General features: G+C 48.7%; 1 protein-coding gene across 1 annotated transcript; it reads left to right on the top strand.

The window, feature by feature from the left end:
• Positions 1–118: 118 nt before the first annotated feature.
• Positions 119–19,737, top strand: KIF9 (kinesin family member 9). The gene is made up of 21 exons (XM_026044275.1): positions 119–208; positions 1,530–1,630; positions 2,236–2,401; positions 2,558–2,664; positions 3,575–3,799; positions 4,302–4,385; positions 4,516–4,608; positions 5,348–5,495; positions 6,199–6,263; positions 7,287–7,364; positions 8,705–8,773; positions 9,214–9,318; positions 10,465–10,520; positions 11,941–12,031; positions 12,507–12,640; positions 13,348–13,530; positions 14,396–14,604; positions 15,607–15,786; positions 17,114–17,229; positions 18,720–18,824; positions 19,603–19,737. Exons 2-21 carry the CDS (start codon positions 1,535–1,537, stop codon positions 19,708–19,710), a joined length of 2,418 nt encoding a protein of 805 aa, XP_025900060.1. The 5' UTR covers positions 119–208; positions 1,530–1,534; the 3' UTR covers positions 19,711–19,737.
• Positions 19,738–20,647: the final 910 nt, after the last annotated feature.

Genomic DNA, 20,647 nt, shown 5'->3' with positions numbered 1-20,647 from the left:
AAATACGGCTTTACCGCGGGTGAAAAGGGAGGCCTTTTGTCTCTTCTTGCTGTGAGCTGAGATGGCAATTGCATTGTTTTTGGACTCTTGCCTTGCAATATGTTCCAGGTGCTGAACGCTGACCGGTGGCAACCCCTGCTCTGGTCCTTGCTTGCGGCTCAGCCCCACGAGGATGTTTTCAGTGGTGAGGCAGCCTGCAACGGTTCTGGTCAGTTAAGTGCTAAACACGCCGATTTCCTCATAGCACCTCAATAAAAACTCCCAAAGCCAATGAAAATGGGCTGAGCTGAAGCCTTGGGGTGCTACTGATGAGTTGGGGAGCTTTCCACGTCTGTGGTGTTGGTGAAGAGTCTGATGGGGGGAATTTGGACACTTAATTCAGTGATTTTTGTTATGAATCTCAGGGCTGGCAAATATTTTTGCTGCTTTCCGTGATTTCTGTGCAAACCACGTAGGAGCAAGGCTCGTGATGGCCTCTGGGCCATCCGTCCTCGTTGCTTCCCACAAATTCTTTGTCCATTTGAAGCCTGGTCACCGCAACGCAGGTGGTAACAGGAGCCCGGTGTCACCGTGGACTGTCCAGGTTTTTATAGGGAATATCGTGTCCATATCACCAGGATGGAAGTAGGGAAGCACCACCGCGGAATTCCTCACATGCAGCAGCTCCCCCAATCTTTGAATACTCAAATGCTCCCCTCTTTTTTTAAATAAAAAGGAATCTTAGGGAGATTTCTACTTTTCTTTTTAGACCAGTCACGGCTGATAAGGTGATGGAGGAGATTAAAAATATACAAGTCTAAACCAGATGTTGTTGAAAGCTGTGATCTAACACTGAGCACGGGCGGTCTGTAGGAAACAGGCAAGGGAAAACACAAGATATTCCAGAGAATTTAATCAGAGGTCATTAAACCAGAGGTTTAATGAGAAAAATCAGAGGTCATGGTGAGAAAATCCAACTTGTCAAACCACGTCATAGGGAGATTCTTATACAGCCCTGTAAATGCTGCTGAAAACACAGGTATCTTTAGGCTCAGGTATAAAATATCTTCCTCAAAGCATTAGAAGCCCAAAACTCAAATCTGGAAGGACTGATGTTACAAGACAGCAGGTCCCAAGGGACTGGTGGGTGCAGAGACCTCTGCACACAGAAAACACCAAAGAAAAGAAAACCCAGCTCCAGTTCCTGCAATGATTTTGCCTTGCAAGGCTAAGAGAAACTTAGGTTGTCAAATAGTAACATGCCAGGTATAAAAGAATGAATTATGACCAGCAAGAAAACTGCTCCTTTTTTAACATGTTCAGTTTTCTAAGCAGAGCAACGTTGAGCTAAAAATTATCAGCTTAGGCCAAATTGACCACAGTTGCTTTTAATAAAGAGCAGAAACTGCTGCTTGACTTTCACCAGCACTTTATTTCTAAACTTGACTACTCTGTAGCTTGTGCTCTGGTAACAAATAACCCGATTTCCTCTTACTGAATGCAATATTGTTGCATATATGCTTTTTTCCCCCCTTTTTCTTCCTCTTTAGGTGAAATGGATACAGTAGAAAAGCGAGTCCACGCCTTCGTGCGCGTCAAGCCGACAGCTGATTTTGCTCAGGACACGATCAAGTTTGGGCAAGACAACAAGGTAGGGAAAAAAGGTTTCAGGCATGAAAGGTTTGGAGTTTTATTTCAGTTTTGTCTGTGGAAATGCAGGTTCTTCCATTCCTCAAGGCCACGCATGTTGGTTCCCTTTTTCCTGCTTGGTGCAAGTTCAACCTCATGATTTTGTTCCAATATTACTATTTGTATCAAGTGTCACCCTTCTTGTGATAAAAATCCTTTAAAAATTGGGAATCTGACGGATCCTGGAGGAATCCCCAGTGCTAAACACCATTCCAACCAAAGAGGCCTTCTTGGGATACAATTTCCACCTCCCCTCAGGCAAATTCCTTACTTTTCCTTATAATCCCTGCATTAATCCCCAGCTTTTCTCATTTAACTAACAATTTCTCTGGATGCCAAATCACAAACATCACTGAAATGTAAACAGATGAGCTCAGCCATATTTCCCTCTTCTAGGACAACAACCACCACAAAATACCATCAAGATCAGTGAACAAGCCTCATTATTTGCGCTCCGTTTTCTCCTTGCCCCCAGACCTTCAGTGGGTGGTTTTATTTTTTGAGAAAACGGGTGCTGAAACCCTTCCTGGTTATTGATATTCCCTTCATTTCTGGGTTTGCTTTCAGAGCATAGATATTTACATCAAAAAAGACGTCAAGAAAGGAGTGGTGAATAACAGGCAGACGGAGTGGTCCTTCCGGCTGGATGGGGTGCTTCACAACGCCTCCCAGGACCTGGCTTACGAGACCATAGCTGAGAAGCTGGTGTCTGAAGCTTTGAATGGCTATAATGGTAATTTGTTGTTACTTTGATCAATATTGGTTGTTATTTGGATGATTTTGGCCATCAGCAGAGGTTTGACTGGAGGAAGAGATCCTCCAGATGCCGCATTTGAGGAATTCTCATGTTTCCTCCTGAGCTGGTTCTTTTGCTCTGGAATTTCCCCAGGTACCATCATGTGCTACGGGCAAACAGGGGCCGGGAAAACGTACACGATGACGGGAACGACCGCGGACTACAGGCATCGAGGCATCATCCCCCGGGCGATACAGCAGGTACCAAGGGTCGGGGGCAGAACAGCGGAAACAAGGAAAAGACAAAGACATCGCTGCACCTTTTCTCTTGCCTGCTTATCTGCTGTTGCTGATAACCATGCAAGTGTTTTGACACAGCAAAACTGTTTTTATGTGCTCGCCACCAGCCTGTTTTCTTTCATTTTAACTAGCTGATGATCATTAAAGACATAAGGGAGCCTAAAAATACACTTTTTATATAAAATATGCAGTTTGTGGCGCTATGACTTTGCGCAGTGATGATGGTGCCTTTTCAGAGCGTTGGGATGATGTTGCTTTGAAATGCAGTGTTCTGTGCATCACTGTTCAGAGCCTCCTGCTTCTTTAGTGATATCTGCACATGCCTTAATGTAGCTATGCTTTATTTCCACATATAGAAGTTGTTCCTATTTGCCTCTTCTCACATAATACACCGGGTGCTCCCCAAATGTCAGAGTGCCTCATTCTCACCTCATAGACCCGTCCTCAATAGCTTGCTTTTAATTAGCCATTTTTTCCTCATGACTAATCCTCTACCAGTTTTATTTTTGGCACAAGTGCTGTTAGGGTAAAGTAAATTAGCCAGTATATGAAGAAACTCTTTTATCAAGTGATCAGGGAGGGCAAAGCCCTCAACATTTATGTTAATATTCCCACCCAGCCATGCTATTTTAACACCATAATGCTTTCAAAAGTGTTTCCAAGATGAACATTTTAAGAAATCATATTTAAAATGTTGTCTGCATCTGGTCAGCCCTCGGGCGACCACAACCGAGCAATTAGCTGCATGCTAATTGCAGATGAATTTATGGCTTTTCAGAAAGTCACAAATAACCCCTCTGAAAGGCTGTAAATAGTCAATAGCCTGTTTGTGAACAAAGATGTCAGTGAGAACGCCCCGATGTTTGTGCAGGTCCTCAAGGCAGCCGCTCACTGCGTTGATCGATTCGTCACCGTCCGAGTTTCCTACCTGGAAATCTACAACGAGACCTTGTGTGACCTCCTGGCCACCGTGACCAGCAGTGGGACCAGTGACGTGCCCTTGGCTGTGGTGGACTGCCCAGAGGGTGTTTACGTGAAGGGTTTGTCCGTACATACGGTTAACCACGAGGAAGATGCTCTAAATCTCCTGTTTGAGGCAAGAAGAAACAAATACTGCTCCTTGTGACTGTTACATTTCCTTGTGTACATTTCCTGTCCTCACAGCATTTCCAATAACTGCTTTTTTTCCTCATCCCTGCAAGCTCGTGGTTCCCCTCTGTGAGTTACCTGTGACAGTTTTAGCCTTGGGGAGCTCTTTGGTTTCCCACTCATCAAGAAACTGAAACGGAGAGGGACGTATCACCTCGAAACGAGCCTGGCCTGGCTCTTCCTCAAAAAACCCGCAGTTCTGTGAGCTGAGCCTTGAAAGTGGAAATGCAGATAATGTGGTCTTGGCTTTTACAGTAACCAGTGGCCTTTACCAGCTGTGCTGCAACCTGCTCTAAAAATCTTATGAGGAAGAAAGTGAGACAACCAAGAGCTCCTGCTTTAATTAATTAAGAAATTGAATTCTTTGCTTAATGGTGTGGATCTGTTGTTTCTCCTTTATTCTACCGGTGCAGAAGTGTAATAATTCTCAATTTTGACTTTGTTCGCAGGGTGAGACCAATAGAGTAATAGCAGAGCACGCCCTGAATAAACATTCATCCAGGTCCCACTGCATTTTTACTATCTATATTGAGGTAAGTGCTCCAGCAGTTTTTCTAGAGCCTCAGATGGCTGATGATCAGTAAATACCTGTATTTTTTACCTCTCTTTTAGTCCTGTCTAATGTTAAGCACAGTTTATATTCTCCCTTCCCCTCACTCCCAGTGTAATTTCAGAGTTTTGTCGGATGTCAAATGCATTAACTCAAAAATCAACCTCATAGATCTGGCCGGCTCGGAGAGACTGAGTAAGACCGGGGTAAGTCATGGCAGAAGTATTTGAGACCTTGCTGAAGAGTCTAGCAATGAGCACGGGGCAGCTGAAATGACAGGGTTTTCCCCACAGCAGAATTCAGGCTCTTAATAAACGGGAAGCTGTGGCAAATCAGAGGTCACATTAGCACATCAGAGAGCGCTTGGCTGTCTGCAGGTGCTGTGTATCTCCGTTCTAAGCTGTACGTGGCTCCTGTCCTCCAAGTGCCTTCCAAGCTAACCCAGATTCAGAGCCTTCATCTCACATAATTGTTTGTTTGCCAGCCAAGGAGAAGGCCTGACCCACCAGCTATGTTTGGGCAAAGAATCTCTGAGTTTTTCTCTTTTTTTCTCCGTGAACATGTGTCAGCCCTTGGCTTCTAGCGCACAAAGTTTGGAAACCTTCCTACAACGCTAGGGCTCAGCAACTGAGACATTCCCAGGTGCCCTCTAAAATTCTGCCTTGATCAAAACAGAAAGCCCATCAGCCCTGGGACAAACACATAATTTTCCTTTTTGGAAGAAAAGATGATGGTCCCAGTAGATTTTAATGTAGAAAAGAAGGTCTCTGAAACCTTGTTCTCAAACTGTAAGGAGTTTGGGCTTTGCTGAATCTGAATTAGATCCTTATCGTTGGGGTCATCAGAGCTGCACCTTCAGGAAGAAGCACTGAAGGAATTCGGGAATTTGGTGGTTCATTCCCAAGCAGCCGTTGTGGAAGCTTTGCCTTCTGCTCTCCCCTGCAGTCCGAAGGGCAGGTTCTGAAGGAAGCCACCTACATCAACAAGTCCCTGTCGTTCCTCGAGCAAATCGTCATTGCCCTGAGTGACCCGAGGAGGGACCACATCCCCTTCCGTCAGAGCAAGCTCACCCACGTTCTCAAGGACTCCCTCGGTGAGCACTTAGGCTTAGACCAGCCCCAGGTCTAAACTCCCAGGTTTCGGTGAGCATCTCTGGTCCTAATGCCCCCACGGCGCAACACGTGGAACTAATCGTTGGCCAAAGGGTGGCTGCTTCTCCTCGTGGCACGAAACAGAGGCCCAAAGACAGCACCAACGCCACACTGAGCAGCCCAAAAGGGACACACTACACTTTTCTTAGCTAGAAAACTTAAAAACAACCTGCTGCCAACAGCTCTTGGCACAGGAGCCTTTTCAGGTGGTTGTGCTTTGACTGCAGATGATAAATCCAAAGCTGTGGTGCCTCTGGCAATGCAGACTGGCAACACACACGGGTGGAGAATGCAGCGCGAGCCGGGCTGTGGCCAGGTAACTGAAACCATTGAGATTGAGGGTGAGATGTGAGGTGTTTGGAGCACAAATCTTGCACTGCTCTTAGGAGAGACTGTGACAAACTCCTCTTGGCTGCCCTGGTATTGGGGTTAGGCCAAACCTTTTAAAATCCTCTGCTCTGATTTTATCCTATGTCAGACTTTTGCAGTCAGCATTTGCTGTCTTCTTACTGCAGGTTCACCACATGAGAAACACATTTGACCTTCATTTTTAGTCATTTTATACCAACTATATATATATGTATTTATGTATGTATTCCTTACATCTTTCATTTACTTTCTTTTATTTTGTGGTGTCATTTCCAGGGGGAAACTGCAATACTGTCCTGGTGGCAAATATCTGTGGGGAAGCTGTGCACGTGGACGAGACCGTAAGTTGAGCTGGTTTCTACAGAACTGAGGTCTCGTCCCTGCTGCTGTTGCAATCACGTTGGCCACAAACAGAATTAAAGCAGAGTCTCTGCAGGGCTGTGGCAGGAATCCCAGAGGAGCATCCTGTCTAATTCATCAGAAACATCTCGGAACACAAGCTGCTTTTGCCAGTCTGTTCTGTGATGCCAGCAGGGGATTAGTAACCTGCTCTGCTCAGAAATGAGAGTCTGGATTAGAACAGGCTCAAGCAGCTAAAACCTAAGCACGCTGGAGACGGTTAATTATCGCTGCGGTTCCGCTCTAAAGATGTGTTTTGAGTGGTGTATCACATCATTAAGTCAGTGGAATGGCTTCCAGCCAGTTTGGGATGCTGGCAACAGGAGGACCTGTTAACAGTAACTCTTTTTAAGCCATGAAAAGATAAACTGGGTGAAAGGCTTGCTGTGTGAACCGGCTTGCCTTAACCACTGCTGGCATGTAGGGAAGGGAACTGCCTTGCTGTTTGCCAAGGGAAAAGTTACATATAGCAAAAAAGGGTAAACAGAGTCACGTGTTACGCAGTGGTCTTTGAGGCACTGGTTTTATCAGCTTCTACTTTGGTTCTGATGTTATCTGCAAAACAGAGGCTCCACTTCGCATCCAGAGGAGGATTTTCAGGCTGAACTGGCTCAGGATATCCCAAGAGTCGGGCCTGAAAGCCACTGGCATGTGGTTCCAAATTATTACAAGTGTTATTTTGATCAGAAAGGGTGTGATCGTTTCTGAGATCATGGCCCTGTTACACAAAGAGCTGCCACGTGCAGAGCAGAAAAGACAAGAACATCATTGGACGCTCCCTAATCACCGGGAAGCAGATAAGCAGGAGGGGACGCATTGGAGGAGTGAGAAACCCTGCACTGCTCCCTGTTGTTAAATAGCTTCTGTATATCTACATAGCAGCCTGCAATGTGAATAGCAACAGGTTATAAAAGTTAGACCCTTGTCAGTATTTCTTTTAATTACTGCCCATGTATGTTTTCCAGTTGTCCTCTCTTCGTTTTGCTACCAGAATGAAATGGATCACAACAGAACCAGTGGTCAATGAGACGAGTGACATGAGGGTAGGTACAGGAGGGGAATGGAAGAAGTTGTATTTTCTCAGGTTCATTAATATTTAGGCTAATGAGCTTAAAAATCTGAGGGAGATGCTGCAATTTAATGAGTTACAACCCATCAGCCGAGCTGACGCTCATTGGCTGCAAGTATGTAATGAAACAAGATTAGTATTAACCTTTTAATTGGGATTTATTTGGAGTTGCTGTGAATATGCTACAGGGTACAGTCCTACAGGGGGTCACATTTTCCCTGGTGCATGGCAATCCTTAAGCTGCATGCCTGGGAATCTGTGCTCTTTCACGTGGGAATCTCCTCTTAACTGAGAGGTTACATTGTGGATCTCTCCCCTGAATTGTGGACAAATCATCTCCAGGTCTATCTGCAGCATTATCCCTGTTCCTGTGGCTAACCTGGCTTTTTGGGCACAATTACAATGCTTGTTTAAACACAGAAATAATTTAAAGAAGGTGATTGTTGTCTTTTAGATGTTTTTGTGTGTGTTTGCACAACTGGAACAGGGGGGACAGCAGCAATCGCTCTACAAACTGCTGATGGCCCAAAGAGCAACTTCAGGCTTATTTTATCCATATTATACACAGTGTGAGAGAGCCCTGCTGTTATTTCATGCTCTGATTTCACCTGTAAGCAGAGAAACAGCTGGGGAGTTTCCTCCAGCAGTTTCCAGACAGGCTTGGAGCTGTGCAACAAACCTTCCCTCTTCCGTTCCCTTTCATTTATGTTGAGATGTGCAAAGCAGAAAATAGCAGCCAAAATGTATTTAAGGAAGTTACTGTGCTCTGATACTCAGCAGGTCACTTAAAAAGTAGCTCGGCTCAGCAGTTTCACTGAATTCCAAGGAGATTTGGTTACTTATACCTTTTTGGAACCTTATTCTAAGCAGTGAATGCTTGAAAAGATCCCTGATTATGGAGAAATTTGATCACAAATACACCCCAGGGGATTCTGGCTGTTATTGAAGCGAATGCCAGAACTCCTACGAGCTGTATAGGGATGAGAGTGGAGCCCTGCCTGGTTCTTTGCTTTCAGGATAGCTCCTCACACTCCAAAATCTGACAGTCATGAGGGTACCACATGAAATCCTGACTTCTTTTCATGACTTAGGCTGACTCCGCAGGCAGCAGATCCAGGACAGTGTAGAAATTGTCCTGTTAGAAGCAAATCCAAAGGCAAAATGATTTTCAGGCTCCCCGATACAAACCTGACAGCAAATCCAGGGGCAGACGCCAGCCCCGATGTCATCTAGCAGCCAGTTTAATGCTGCCTTTCAGCAGCTCCTCCACTGAGAGCACTTGATCATTTACTCACCTTTTTGTTCTCCTCCTAGTGGACGGTGAAGACTTTGGAGAAGGAGATTAGTTTTCTGAAGCGGGAGCTGGCCATGCACGACAGCTTGGTAAGGAATAGGCGAAGCTGCCTTAAAGTGGAGCTCGTTTTCGGAGGATTTGTTATTACCTGAGCTTTGCTTAGCAGTGGGAATGGTCAAATCCGTGCCCAACGTGCTTGTGCTCCCTGCTTTCAGCAGAGCCTCTCCAAGCTCAGCCAAAGCTCTGAAAATCTCTTGCTGTTGAGACTGTTGTAGCTCCAGTCCCTGTGTACAGAAAGACTCACAAAGCCCTTATTTGATGGGAAAGGGGAAAAGAGGGGCCATTTTCAGCATGCCCCCGAGCCCTGTGTCCTCTCAACTGAGATGATGAGAAGCCACAGTCAGAAATTAAGCAAAAGGCTTCCACAGACCCACTAGAGAAATATCAGGCTTTCATCCAACCAGCAGTTGCTTAGATTTTCATAATTTACTCATGCTCAATTTTCCCTTTTTTTTTTTTTTTTTCCGAGGTAAATCGTTCTTTGGTGACTTATGACCCGCTGACTGAAATCCAGATAGCAGATATCAAGTCTCAAGTGCTAAAATACCTAGAAGGATCCATTGATGAAATTGATGTAAGTAGGTATTTAAGCAGAGAATGATTTATACAGTTATTTTGGCCCGTTTTGTTCCATGTCAGAAGGAATCATAATGTCTTCTGCAGCAGCTGTTTTAACCTGAGAGACACGGCAGCTTTTTGTTTGCTTGTTTGGTTTTTACTTGTTCAGGAGAAAATTCCTCCTGGTTTTCATCCCATTTTTGCCTTTTGGAAGTTTAAGGGGATTTTTCTTCTCACTTTAACCCCCCTGAATTCTTTATTTGGAGTCTCTTTGACTATTTTGCTTTGCCAATGTGAAACCAGAGCTTTGCAAGTTGTGCTCTCAAAGCATCCCTCAAAATACAGCCAGTCTCTTAGAGAGAGATGCACTAGGGTTTCTCAACTGGAAACTACCTATTTGTTGCAAAATGATTGTGAAAAGAAATGACAAAAGTCCCTCGTGTACAAACATTGCTGTGTGCCCACAGCACACAGCAAGCAAGCAAACGAAAGGAAAGAAAATGAAAGATATAAAATGAAAGATATACATGATGGCAGTTAGATAACCCTTCAGTTCACCAGAAACACTGCTTGAGACACTGCCTCTCATTTCATGTCATCACTAGGCTTCCCTTGAAGACCCTGTGTGCTCCCTCCAGCACGCAGGAGCGGAGCACAATAAGGGTTTATGTGAAGGTTTGTTGTGCCCGGGCTGCAAAATGTGGTGTGGGCAGCTGATGTGGGGCAGGAAAGCACCCGAGACCCCGAGTGCAGATCCCTCCTTAGCTACAGACCCCCGTGACCTGTGTGTCCATGGGTCTGACCACCAGCTCCAAACCAGAGGCAGCAGCAAGGCTGTATTTCCATGATTGGATTGCATGGGCAAGTCGACTGAAGACAGTGCCCTGGCAGCAACGTGATAACCTGCAAGAACAGGAGACCCTGTTCTATGTTGCTTGTGAAAGATTTCATATTGCTTTGTAAATAATTCACTACCTGGATGGCTCTATGCTCCCTGCACAGGCTCTCTCCTTAAATATCACTCCAAAGCGACTGTCCCCATCTCCAGCCTGACTTTCCAGGTGCAGAAACACATCCTCTCCTCAAGCGTTGGGATCCAACTGTTGGGAAGCTTCTGTAGAAACCCCTGCCTGAATCTTCACTATGTGCATCTCTTCCCCAGATAGTGAACATCAGGCAAGTCCAGGAGGTTTTTAGACAGTTCAAACAGCTTGTAAGGTAAGATGACCAGATGTGATGCATTTCACCACAAGGTTTAGAAATTCCACCAACCTTTTTGGCTGTGATGCTGCACTTGCCATGACATTGGTGAAATATCAGTGTGAAATACAGGGAATAACTGGTGTTTGAAAAATCAGTGTGTTTTTGGCTGGCTTTTCCTGGAGAGGACTATTGTATTTAGCCTGTCAGTGCTCACAGATCATGGGCAAGGTCTGACTCGCTGGTGAATATATCTGCCTGGTTAATGTAGCATTATGGAGTACATACTGTGCTCAGGTACTTAACCATGGAGTGTGTTCATCATGCAAGGTGTTCTAAAACCACCTTTTTTGAAAAATAAAACTCTATAGGATGAGATTATATGCAATGGTCTCAGCACATCAGCATCTAAATGTTATCAGATTTTTATTTTTGTAGGGATCATGGCAAAGGAAGGTCATAGAGGAATATGGAGCAGCATGGAGGGAAGGCCCTGTGGTTATTTCCTGGATAGCTCTCCCTGGTTTGTGGTGTGGGATGGTAGGAGTGGGAAAGTGCTGTTAGGAGAACATCACCAGGGGATGATGAAAGTTGTTTTTCGAGCTTTTGAGGGAAGGTAAAGAGCAGGCTCAGAAAAATCCTAGGAATGAGGCCAAACAGCTTCAAAGTCATGGAACAGAGGAGAGCAAAGAGGAGAATTACGGCGACCACCTGCCAACATTTTGCCTTGGAAAATGTCCTTTGCAACAGTGGTCTGGCTAGGCAGTAAAGGCTGTTGCCCCCAAGAAACATGCTGAGATATCACGCAGAAAATCTGCCTGCCCTTGAGGAACCTGCCCTTAAACACACGGATCTGTGGAATGTCATCGGATGGGGCAGTCCTGCTGTACAGGAACCCCCATCCAAAATGGGTTTCTGGGTTCACATTTTGCCATATATATATATGTATATTAACTTAGGACTCTTTTTATTGGCTGAAACAGTAGGTTTTGGTCTTAATTTTCAGATTCCCTCACAGATTTCAGTTTCCTGACGTGTATTTTTTAAGCCTACTGATACTGCTTCACTTGTTGCCTTTCAATGAGGAAAAATACATAGTTTGAAAGTCAATAGGGTTTCAGTTTGATCATTCTGTGGCAGAACTGAACAAATGAGATAGTACTTGATTTGGACCATTAAAATTTACATTAGGTATTTAAATAGCCATAAAAAAGCTTCCATATCTAAGATGCTAAAAGGTTATTGTGGAAAAAGAAAGGAAGAGGACAATGGAAAAAGAGAACAGGTATCATGAAGAATCCAGGAAGCCGTGTGGGATGCATGGAGGGGACATCACATGTAAAAGATGGTTTTCTTTGGAAATCTGGTGTGTTTACAGGTTTGGGCATATGGACTAGTCCTTGTTGGGCACAATGCTGAGGGCCTTTTTCTCCCCTAGCCAGCAGGAGCAGGAGGTGGAGGCCAGGCTGCGAAGCAAGTACGCGCTCATAGACAAAAACGACTTTGCTGCTATTGCTGCTGCTCAGAAGGTAACGCCTGGGGCTCGAGCCCGGCCACAAGCCCTCTCAGAACCAGCTGATGCCCATTTTCACACCAGCAGAGAGCTCGGCCTGCTCTCTAAAGAGAATAATTTATTAAATGGGAATGAGGAAAATATAAAATAATGTAAGAAAGTGACCTCTCTGCCGGTCAGTTAATTGTAAAAGGCAAGGTCAGACCACCTTCCTCTACTGAGGTTCTCCTTGTACTTTATGGAGCAAAGTAAACGTGCCCTGTGTAAACCATAAAGGCACATATGGATCCATACCTAGTTTTTAATATATTTTTCTTTACTCATTTCAATATGTGCAATATTTTCTCTCTGAATTGGTCACTATTTCTCTCTGAATTGTTTCTGTGATTATTAGATACAAGTTATGCCCTCGTTAAGTGGCTGAGATGTTCAACATAGGAATTTCTGGTAGCTTTGGCCCTAGGAACTTTGCTGCTTCTTCCCATTTCCAGGCGGGCCTTGTTGATGTGGACGGCCACGTGGTGGGGGAAATGGATGGGCAGGATTTGGGGACTGGAGCTGCTCATTTTTCATCCAAACATGGTGGGAAGAAGCTGAAGCCCAGGAGAACCAAAGAGCAGGGCAGGTGAGCTGAGTGGTCCTTTTTTCGGAGAGCTCCTCGTCGCGCAGGCCGGTTCTGGCCAAGGTGTGAGGATGGCAGAACCGGAGCTGGCCTAGGAGGTGTACCAAAGCGTTGGGTGTCCTCAAGGACAGTTTTGCCGTGGTGTCCTCATGGCCACAAGCTACAGCTTCAAGAAGACCTCAGGGCAACACGGGTGGCCAGCAGACACACTCTGTGGCAAGAGAAGAACCCCGTGAAGGGGAGTTTTGAGCACAAATGGTTGGCGTGTGCCCCTGTGGACCTGAGAGTGGCCAGGCTTGGAGCTGAGCAGCTTTTAACCCCAACAGGGTTGGCCTGTGACGAGGGCAAGTGAACAGCCAGCGAGAGGGATGGTCCTGGGATGGCTTCAGGTGACACAATAAACCCAGGATATTTCTTTCAGCTCATGAGGTAGATGAATATGTGATAGGGAGGAAGGCTCAGCTAGGAGAGGCAGTAGATGAGGAGTGAGGCTGAGAAGAGATTGTGAGGGGGAAGGACAACCAATCGGTACAGCAAGACCCGGTGTCTGAGCTCATTCCTTGTCAATAGATGTTTGGTCCTAAACTTGGGCAGATGCAGTGTCAGACTGCTGGGTTTTTAACCAACAAAGCGAGCACTTGCGGTGTGTTTGGGTTCCAGTTATTGGTTCCGGTACAAATTGATCTGGTCCCTCTTGTTCACCTGGTCAGGAAGGAAGGAATCGGGACCTCTTCTTCTGGGAAAGACATGGATGTTCTTCTACAATCCAAAAATCAGTTGGTAACTTCCACCAAGGATCTGGACATGAAAGAGGGAGTGAGGAACCAAGATGCAGCAAATATTGACACGCAGTCTTCAAAACTGGCTTTTTTGAAGGACTCCCAGCAGCTCGGGTAAGTCCAGGTAGGGGAGTGCAGAGGTGGGCTTGGATCTGAATGATGCCATTGTGCCTTCAAAGTGAAGCAGGAGAGATTTAGAGGTCTTCACTGTGGACATTTGTTGTAGGACAGCAGTGTTCGTGTGGGCACCTTATGTACCTAAGGATGTTGGTGGCATCTTCATCTGCTTCGAGCTCTGTCCTGACCAGTGCTGTGTATAAGGGGAATCCTGGAGGTGCCCGTGCTGAGGAACATGGAGACTTCTAGCTACCTTCTACCAGATCCACTGCATGCCAGGAGCCCCATTGCACCCCACAGAGTCCATCAAAGTGGGACATTCCCACCATGGTGCCAAGGGTCTCCCAAAAGACGAGCTCCTCTTGCCCTGGGTTTTGTGCCAAGTGAGGAGCATGTTTGTGCAAAAGCCATTTCCTAGAAACCTTAAGCCAAGGCAAGTCTGGAAGGCCACGGGAAAGCCAGGAAGCATGCACAGCCATGGAGTTTGCTTGGCAGAGGTCACTGGTCTTGCTGGGAACACAGGAAAAGGCAAAAACATTTCTGTTCAGCAGCAGGCATGGCATTAATTTACGTTCCTGAGGATTCAGAGCTTTAAAGCTCCAATTCCTAGGAAAGGCTCAGAAGTTCTGAGACATCTCCCAGGGAAGTTGAGTTCAGTGGAAATAACTCTGGGGATAGTTGTGGGGGAAAAAGGCGCATGAAGTTTGACATAGAGACAGGACCAGGACGCAGAGCTGAGGATCTAGCACGGCGAGATCCTCAAAGGGCCCTTTTAAAACCACCCACAAACCTCATGTGTGACTGCGTCGTGCTGCCTGCTAGAACAAAGTGAGCTCCCCTGTGTCCATCTTCTTCTCTCCAGCTCCCCCCCATCCAAGCCGGCGGCGTTTGAGCAGTTTAAGAAGGAATGTGGCAGTGAGATCAACCGCATATTTAAAGAGAACAAGAGCATCCTGCTGGCCAGGAGGAAGAGGAGCGCAGCGGTGGCGCAGAGGCTCAACCTGATGAAGCAGGAGATGGAGGGGATCAAAGAGGCGCTGGGGGCTCAGCGGCAGGAGCGGTGGCAGCAGGGTGAGTCCCAGGGAGGACGCTGCTCTGCCCTGACCGTTCGCCCACCGTGTCCTGCACCCTTCCCTCTCCAGCCTCCTGCTCCTCAGGCTTTTGCAGACCAACAGAACGAGCTGCAGGCTGTGCTGCTTCCCCCACGCCTTGCTGGATGGGGCAGGGTGTGCATTGCACCTCCTGTCACTTGAGTGGATTCCTCGGGATTTTAATTCTGCGTGTGACAGTCGGAAAAGCCAGAGGTGATGCTCCTCGGAGGCAGAAAGGGCAGCAGAACAACTCCATTCTGTGAAACCGGGAGCCTAAATTTCCTCCAGGCAAAGGGCAAGGGGTGAGAGGGAATGAAGGAGAAAGTCCACCCTTTCTAAGGGGCCTCTTCCCGCAGGATCCAAACCTGTGAGGTGCAAAGCTCTCCTGGCTGGAGAATGAGCCATGTCAGCTTGAATCCCTAGCAAAGGGATCTTGCCATAGCATCACTGCTTGCTCTGGGCCTTTGCTCCCTATGATGACATCTCCCAACCGGTGGCTTCTTGTGGCTGCTGGAAATCAGGGGAACGAGAGCAAAACCAGACAACCAAGAACAGGGGATGTCTATCACAGGGAAGCAGCACTGGCCAAGGGAGTTATTGGACTGTTTCAAAGATTTTTACCTTGATTTTGCAGTCCTGGCCCCGGGACATTGACAGATCTGCAGCAAGAGCCACCACGAAAGCCCTGGGTGATGCCCTCCAGGAGGCAGGTGTCTTTCCAGGGAGTCCAGTCCATCCTCATCATCACCCAGATCCCACGGCAGGCAGGGCTGATGTCCAAGCAGGCTCAGGAGTCCCGCAGGGATTTCTGCCCCACGTCCCTGCAACACTGTGTTTGTAGAAAGACTGTCTAAGGAAACGTCAGTCGCGTGGTTACCCTCAGCATGACAGGGGAACTGCTGTGCACTTCGAAACACAGTGACTGTTCTCGGGCCCTCTCCACCCTCACCAGAAACCTTTGTTTCCTCCTCTTACCCTCCAGGAGAGTACGTCGATGAGACAGGACAGATCATCATTGACGAGGAGGAGTTTCTCCTCATTATGAAGCTGAAGGACTTGAAGAAAGAGTACAGGTCTGATTACGCTGAGCTGCAGGACCTGAAGGCAGAAATCCAGTACTGCCAGCAGCTGGTGGACCAGTGCCGGAACAAACTCGTCTCAGGTACTGACTCACCAGGGCTCTTTCTAACAGCATCCAACGTAGCTGGGGTGCTTCAGAGCAGCTCAACGCTTGGGCTCTTCACAGACATGGTGCATAAAACCTCTACCATAAATCCCTGTCATTCTCTGATATGATTTTTTTCTTGCTGTTGCCCAGATCTGGGGTTTTTTGATGCTTGATTTTCTTGTTATTTTGACGTGATGCTGAAGTGCTGCAGATTCTCCCACAGGTAATGACATCCTTGAGGGCTGAGGCTGGAAGGAAGCCCTGGAGATCACCTGGTCCAAATGCCCTGCACAAGCAGGTCACCTTGAGCACGTTGCCCAGAGCTGTGTTCACGTGTCTCCAGAAAAGGGGACATTCCTTTACTCAGGTTCCAAAGTTTCAGTGAAAATACCCTGGCAGGTAGGAGTGTTTGGTCACTTTAGCATGTTTTTTGGGAGCCTCACCCTCGTGGTGATGGGTGACACCTCTGCTCAGGGCTACAACGTGCACTCCATCGCATGCCACGCAGAGTGTGGGCAGCAGGAATGTGGTCCTGGCCTTTCCCTGGATTTGTCCTGCACGCTGGAACACAGTAGCTGTATAAATCCCAGAGTCCTGAGTGTTTGGACGCTGCACACGTGGCAACACTTGATTTTCCAGGCTTGCCACAGCACAACTTGCACCCACGAGGCCGGTCCCACACTGCTAGAAATACACGATTCACTCCAGAATTCATTCCAGCTCCACAGGGCCAAATCCTAATTCTGCTGAATCTTTGCCACAGGCTTCAGCTGGATCCAGGTTTGGCATTTTTGGGTGCTCCAGCTGCTTGCTTAAACACAAGTCCTGAACCCCCCCAGAACCCCTGTGTCATCCCGGGGTGGACAGGCCACGGCAGAGGCCACCCCTTGGGGACATTCCTGGCAATGCTGCCTTCTCCAGAGCTTTGGGCTCCGGCTCCGTAGGGAAGCGCGCCAGCTCCGCCCTGGAAAGGCCCGCCATTCCATCCCACATTCCCATGGCACCTGCTCTGTGTTAGCGCTGGCTATTATGGGATGCTGAGCGGCCGGTCCCGCAGCTGAAACCTGACCCCAGGCGTGCTGCTTGTTTGGAGCCGCTGCCTCCAAGGTCCCAAGCGGAGACCGGGACAGGGCAGCATCCCCGGGCGCAGGAGCAGTGCCACCTCGTGGCCAGGGCACTGTCCCCAAGGCCGGGCTGCAGCTCCAGGTGCCTTGGGCTTTTTAAAGAACAACTTGGGCCATCAGTTTGGGATCCGCAAGGGGATCAGCAATTGGGATCAGCAATTCCTCCCTCTCCTCTGACGGTTCCACTTTGCTTGCAGAGTTTGAGATCTGGTACAACGAGTCCTTCCTTATCCCCAAGGATGTGCAGGACACGCTGAAGCCCGGGGGCAACATCAGACCTGGAATGATTCCCATCAACAGAGTCATGTGCCTGGTGAGTCGCCCTGGCAGCTCCGCTCGCTCTCCTTGGTAGCCACGCGTTGCGTGGCGATGAGGGCTCAACTAAGCCCAGGGGAGGGCACAACTAAGCCCACGGTAGCTCTGCCCTCCTCTCCAAGCAGAGCAGCTGGCATTAATGCCACCTGATACCGCACAGAGAGGGCAGCTATGCAGGCATGCATCTTGCTTTCCCATTAGCTTCACCACGAAGAGGCTAAAATAGGACGGGGCGGCTGAAGCACCCGGCATCTGCCGAGCGTCAGGAATCAGGCACGGAGCCACGAGGGCAGGAGAGCTGGGAGACACGGCCAATCTGCACCAGTTACAGCCCAGCTCCTGTGCTTCGTGTTGTGGCAACCAGGGCTCAGCCAGCCCTCGGTTTAGAAACGATCCCTTTGGGGTATCCAGCATCCACTGCTGCCGGAGGACGGTTCTGTGAAACCTCTCATTCCCTCGTTCTTTGCATTTTTCTCCTCCAAAGTCACTGCGGGTTTTGTCCTTTATAATTAAACATCAGGCTCAAAATCTCCATGCCACTTGATAGGGACATGGGGCTGGTGCTTCACACTTTGGTTCCATTTCTAACTAAATCGTGGGGAGAGGAAAGCTGAAAAGGGATTTGTCTCTGGGCATCTGATTATTTTGACTCAGGGTTAAGCGTTTTCTTTATTCCTCTCTAGAAAGGTGTGGAAAGAGCTTTAAGGCTGATCACAAGCAGGTTCTTCCCTCTTCCTCCTGAATTAGCTCCCCTGAGAGTACGAATAACAGGTATTAGGGGAGAAAAAATGTAGCAGCTTTGCTTTTAAACAATGTTTTGATATAGGAGACTAGGAGAGATTTCAGAAACAAAGTCTTTAGAGGAAAGAGGAGGAGGAAAAAGAGGAGCAGCCGCCCCTTGGGTGATGTGGTGGGCCCACTGAAGGCAACAGGCCACCTCTGACCGAGTGCCCAGGCCCAGGGTGTCACCCCTTGGGGACAGAAGGGAATCTGTCACTAGCTGCGTGGACTAAACCAAGTTACTGTGTTTATAGAAATGTTCTAAATGGTTCCCAGCCTTGGATTTCTTGTCACTGCCTCGATTATAGCCTGAAAGATGACTGAAAGGTACCTGTTAGTGCTGCTGTGCTGAGCTGGAGATGGTCCCATGATGGAGATGTCCCAAATACATGAAGGGGGAATGTAGGGAGGAAGGGGCCGAGCTCTTCTCAGTGGTGGCCAGTGGCAGGCCAAGGGGCAGTGGGGACAAGGTGACACCCAGCAGGTCCCATCTCCACGGGAGGAAGAGCTGCTGCACTGGGAGGTGCCCGAGCCCTGGCCCAGGCTGCCCAGGGAGGCTGCGGAGGCTCCTGCTCTGGGCATCTCCCCAAGCCGCCCGGGTGCCACCGGGTGCCCCGTGCTCTGGGTGTCCCTGTGGAGCAGGGGCTGCGCTGGGGGAGCTCCAGAGGTCCCCTCCACCCTCAACCCTTCTGTGCTTCCTCCCGGCAGGAGGAGGACGTGCAGGACAGCTTTGAGCGCATGCAGGAGGCCGCGCTGCCCGCCTGCCCCGACTCGCTCTCCTTCTACACCGCCAAGATGAAGGCCGAGCAGAAGGTAACGGCCGCGGCTCCAGCCTGCTCCCTGGCTCCTCTGCGGGGTGTCGGGCTCCTCCACATCCCGCCGTTTTGGCTGTAGCATTTTGAGGGATTCCGGGCTCACCCTGCAGCACAACGAGGCCCTTTGAGCTGCGTTTCACCTCCACGTTTAAAATTAGACCCTCGTTAAGGCACAAAATAAGACTGCGAGGGCCACGCGGGCTCCCTGAGCCTGGCCTTGGCTACGGCAGCTCCGAGTTACAAATTAGCCCTTTCCTAAATTCCACGCGGTGCCCGACCGACGAGGAAAATGTGGAATTTAGTGAATAAAGGAGGCAGAAGGTGAGTGGCTGTGGTGGGGAAGCAGCTCGCTGGCTTCGCCCGATGCTCCCCACGGAGCCCCGGTCCATCCCGCACCAAGGACGAGGGGACCCTGAGCGGGTCACTGACCCGGACCCCAATCACGGGGACCCCGAGCGGGTGCCTCGCGGTGCTGGCAGCAACGGGGCTGCTTGGGGAGCAATTTAGAGGAAACACCTCAAAAACAACGTGGCCTCGTGCCCGGGGTGAGGTGCTGGCGGCACCGCTTGGGAAAAATTGCGCATTATTTTGGCACAAATTGCGAATTATTTTGGCACAAATTGCAAATTATTTTGGCACAAATTGCGAATTGTTTTGGCAAAAATTGCCAATTATTTTGGCACAAATTGCGAATTATTTTGGCACAAATTGCCCTCTGGGGTGAGCTCGGAAAAGCAGAGGCCGTGCGGCTAATGCTGCCGTGTTTCCACTCCCAGCACTCGTACTCCAGAACCATGGGGGCCCTGGAGCAAATGCGCAGGAAGCCCGGCCTCATCACGGCCACCATGAGGAGCAAATCCCCGGCACCTCTGCGCATGGCGTAGCCGGCGCGGCCTCGCGCGGGATGAGCAGCGCGGCCTCCAGGAGCGGGCATCTTCCCAGGTATTTTCCCAAGGGATTTATCAGAAATAAAGAGCGGTAGAAACCAACGCAGGCTTTGGTACCGTGTGGCGTTGGCGTTTGCCCGGTGTTTCCCGGGAAGGCGGCTCGGAGCGACCCCCAGGCGCCCCTTGGGTGCCCCTTTCTCAGCCAAAACCTGCTGTGGGGCTTTGCTGCTCATCCCAAACCACGGCTGGGGCTCAGCAACAGCCTCCTGCCCGGGAAGAGCCTCCTCGGGAAGGGATTTGAGCCGTCCCGCGCCACCGGCTGTGGCCGCCTCTCCCTCTCCTCATCCCGGGTCTCACGGGAGGCTCCCACCTTTCCTGCTGCCCACAGGTGGTCTCTGTGCCGTCAGCGTCAACGAGTCCCAAATCTGGAAGAAAAAAAATATTAAAAAAATAAAATATTAAAACAAAATCTCTCTTTTTTAACCCCCTGGAAGTCACTTTAAGGCTTTGGGTGACTTCCCATTTGCCCCGAAGGCAGAACGGCTCTGGAAACCTTTTCAAGTTTCTTATCGTATTATTCTTCATTTTTTTTTCTCTTTATGCATCTCAAATTTAGCAATATCCAAAGAATTCCGAAGTATCAGACCGGAGCCCCAGAATCTGGCGATGAGTCTTGGGGTGCTCTAGGTGCTCGTAAATTGGGCAGCTCCGTAAGATTTAAGGAGCTGGTGATCATCTTAGTCAACTTGAGCTTGAATTATGCATCTCAAATAACCTTTCAAAGAGCAAATACGTATTTTTTAGTGCTCTTTGGGCACCATGGGGGTCCAGAAGATGGTCCTGGTCCCAGTGTCCCATGGGTGGTTCCCAGTGGGCATCTCTGGGGTGCTGTCCCATGAGTGGTTCCCAATGAGGGTTTTGGGGGTGCTGATGT

This window comes from Nothoprocta perdicaria, unplaced genomic scaffold, assembly GCF_003342845.1.
Source record: "Nothoprocta perdicaria isolate Ctin4 unplaced genomic scaffold, notPer1 scaffold_357, whole genome shotgun sequence".
Lineage (NCBI taxonomy): Eukaryota > Metazoa > Chordata > Aves > Tinamiformes > Tinamidae > Nothoprocta > Nothoprocta perdicaria.
This window is presented reverse-complemented; position numbering and strand designations above follow the sequence as displayed.

Excerpts from the sequence above, each read along its gene's own strand:
- KIF9 (XM_026044275.1), top strand. The coding sequence starts at position 1,535 with ATGGATACAGTAGAAAAGCGAGTCCACGCCTTCGTGCGCGTCAAGCCG. Across the intron at positions 7,365-8,704 it reads ATGAGACGAGTGACATGAGG|TGGACGGTGAAGACTTTGGA; the intron begins GTAGGTACAGGA and ends TTCTCCTCCTAG. Across the intron at positions 8,774-9,213 it reads TGGCCATGCACGACAGCTTG|GTAAATCGTTCTTTGGTGAC; the intron begins GTAAGGAATAGG and ends TTTTTTTCCGAG.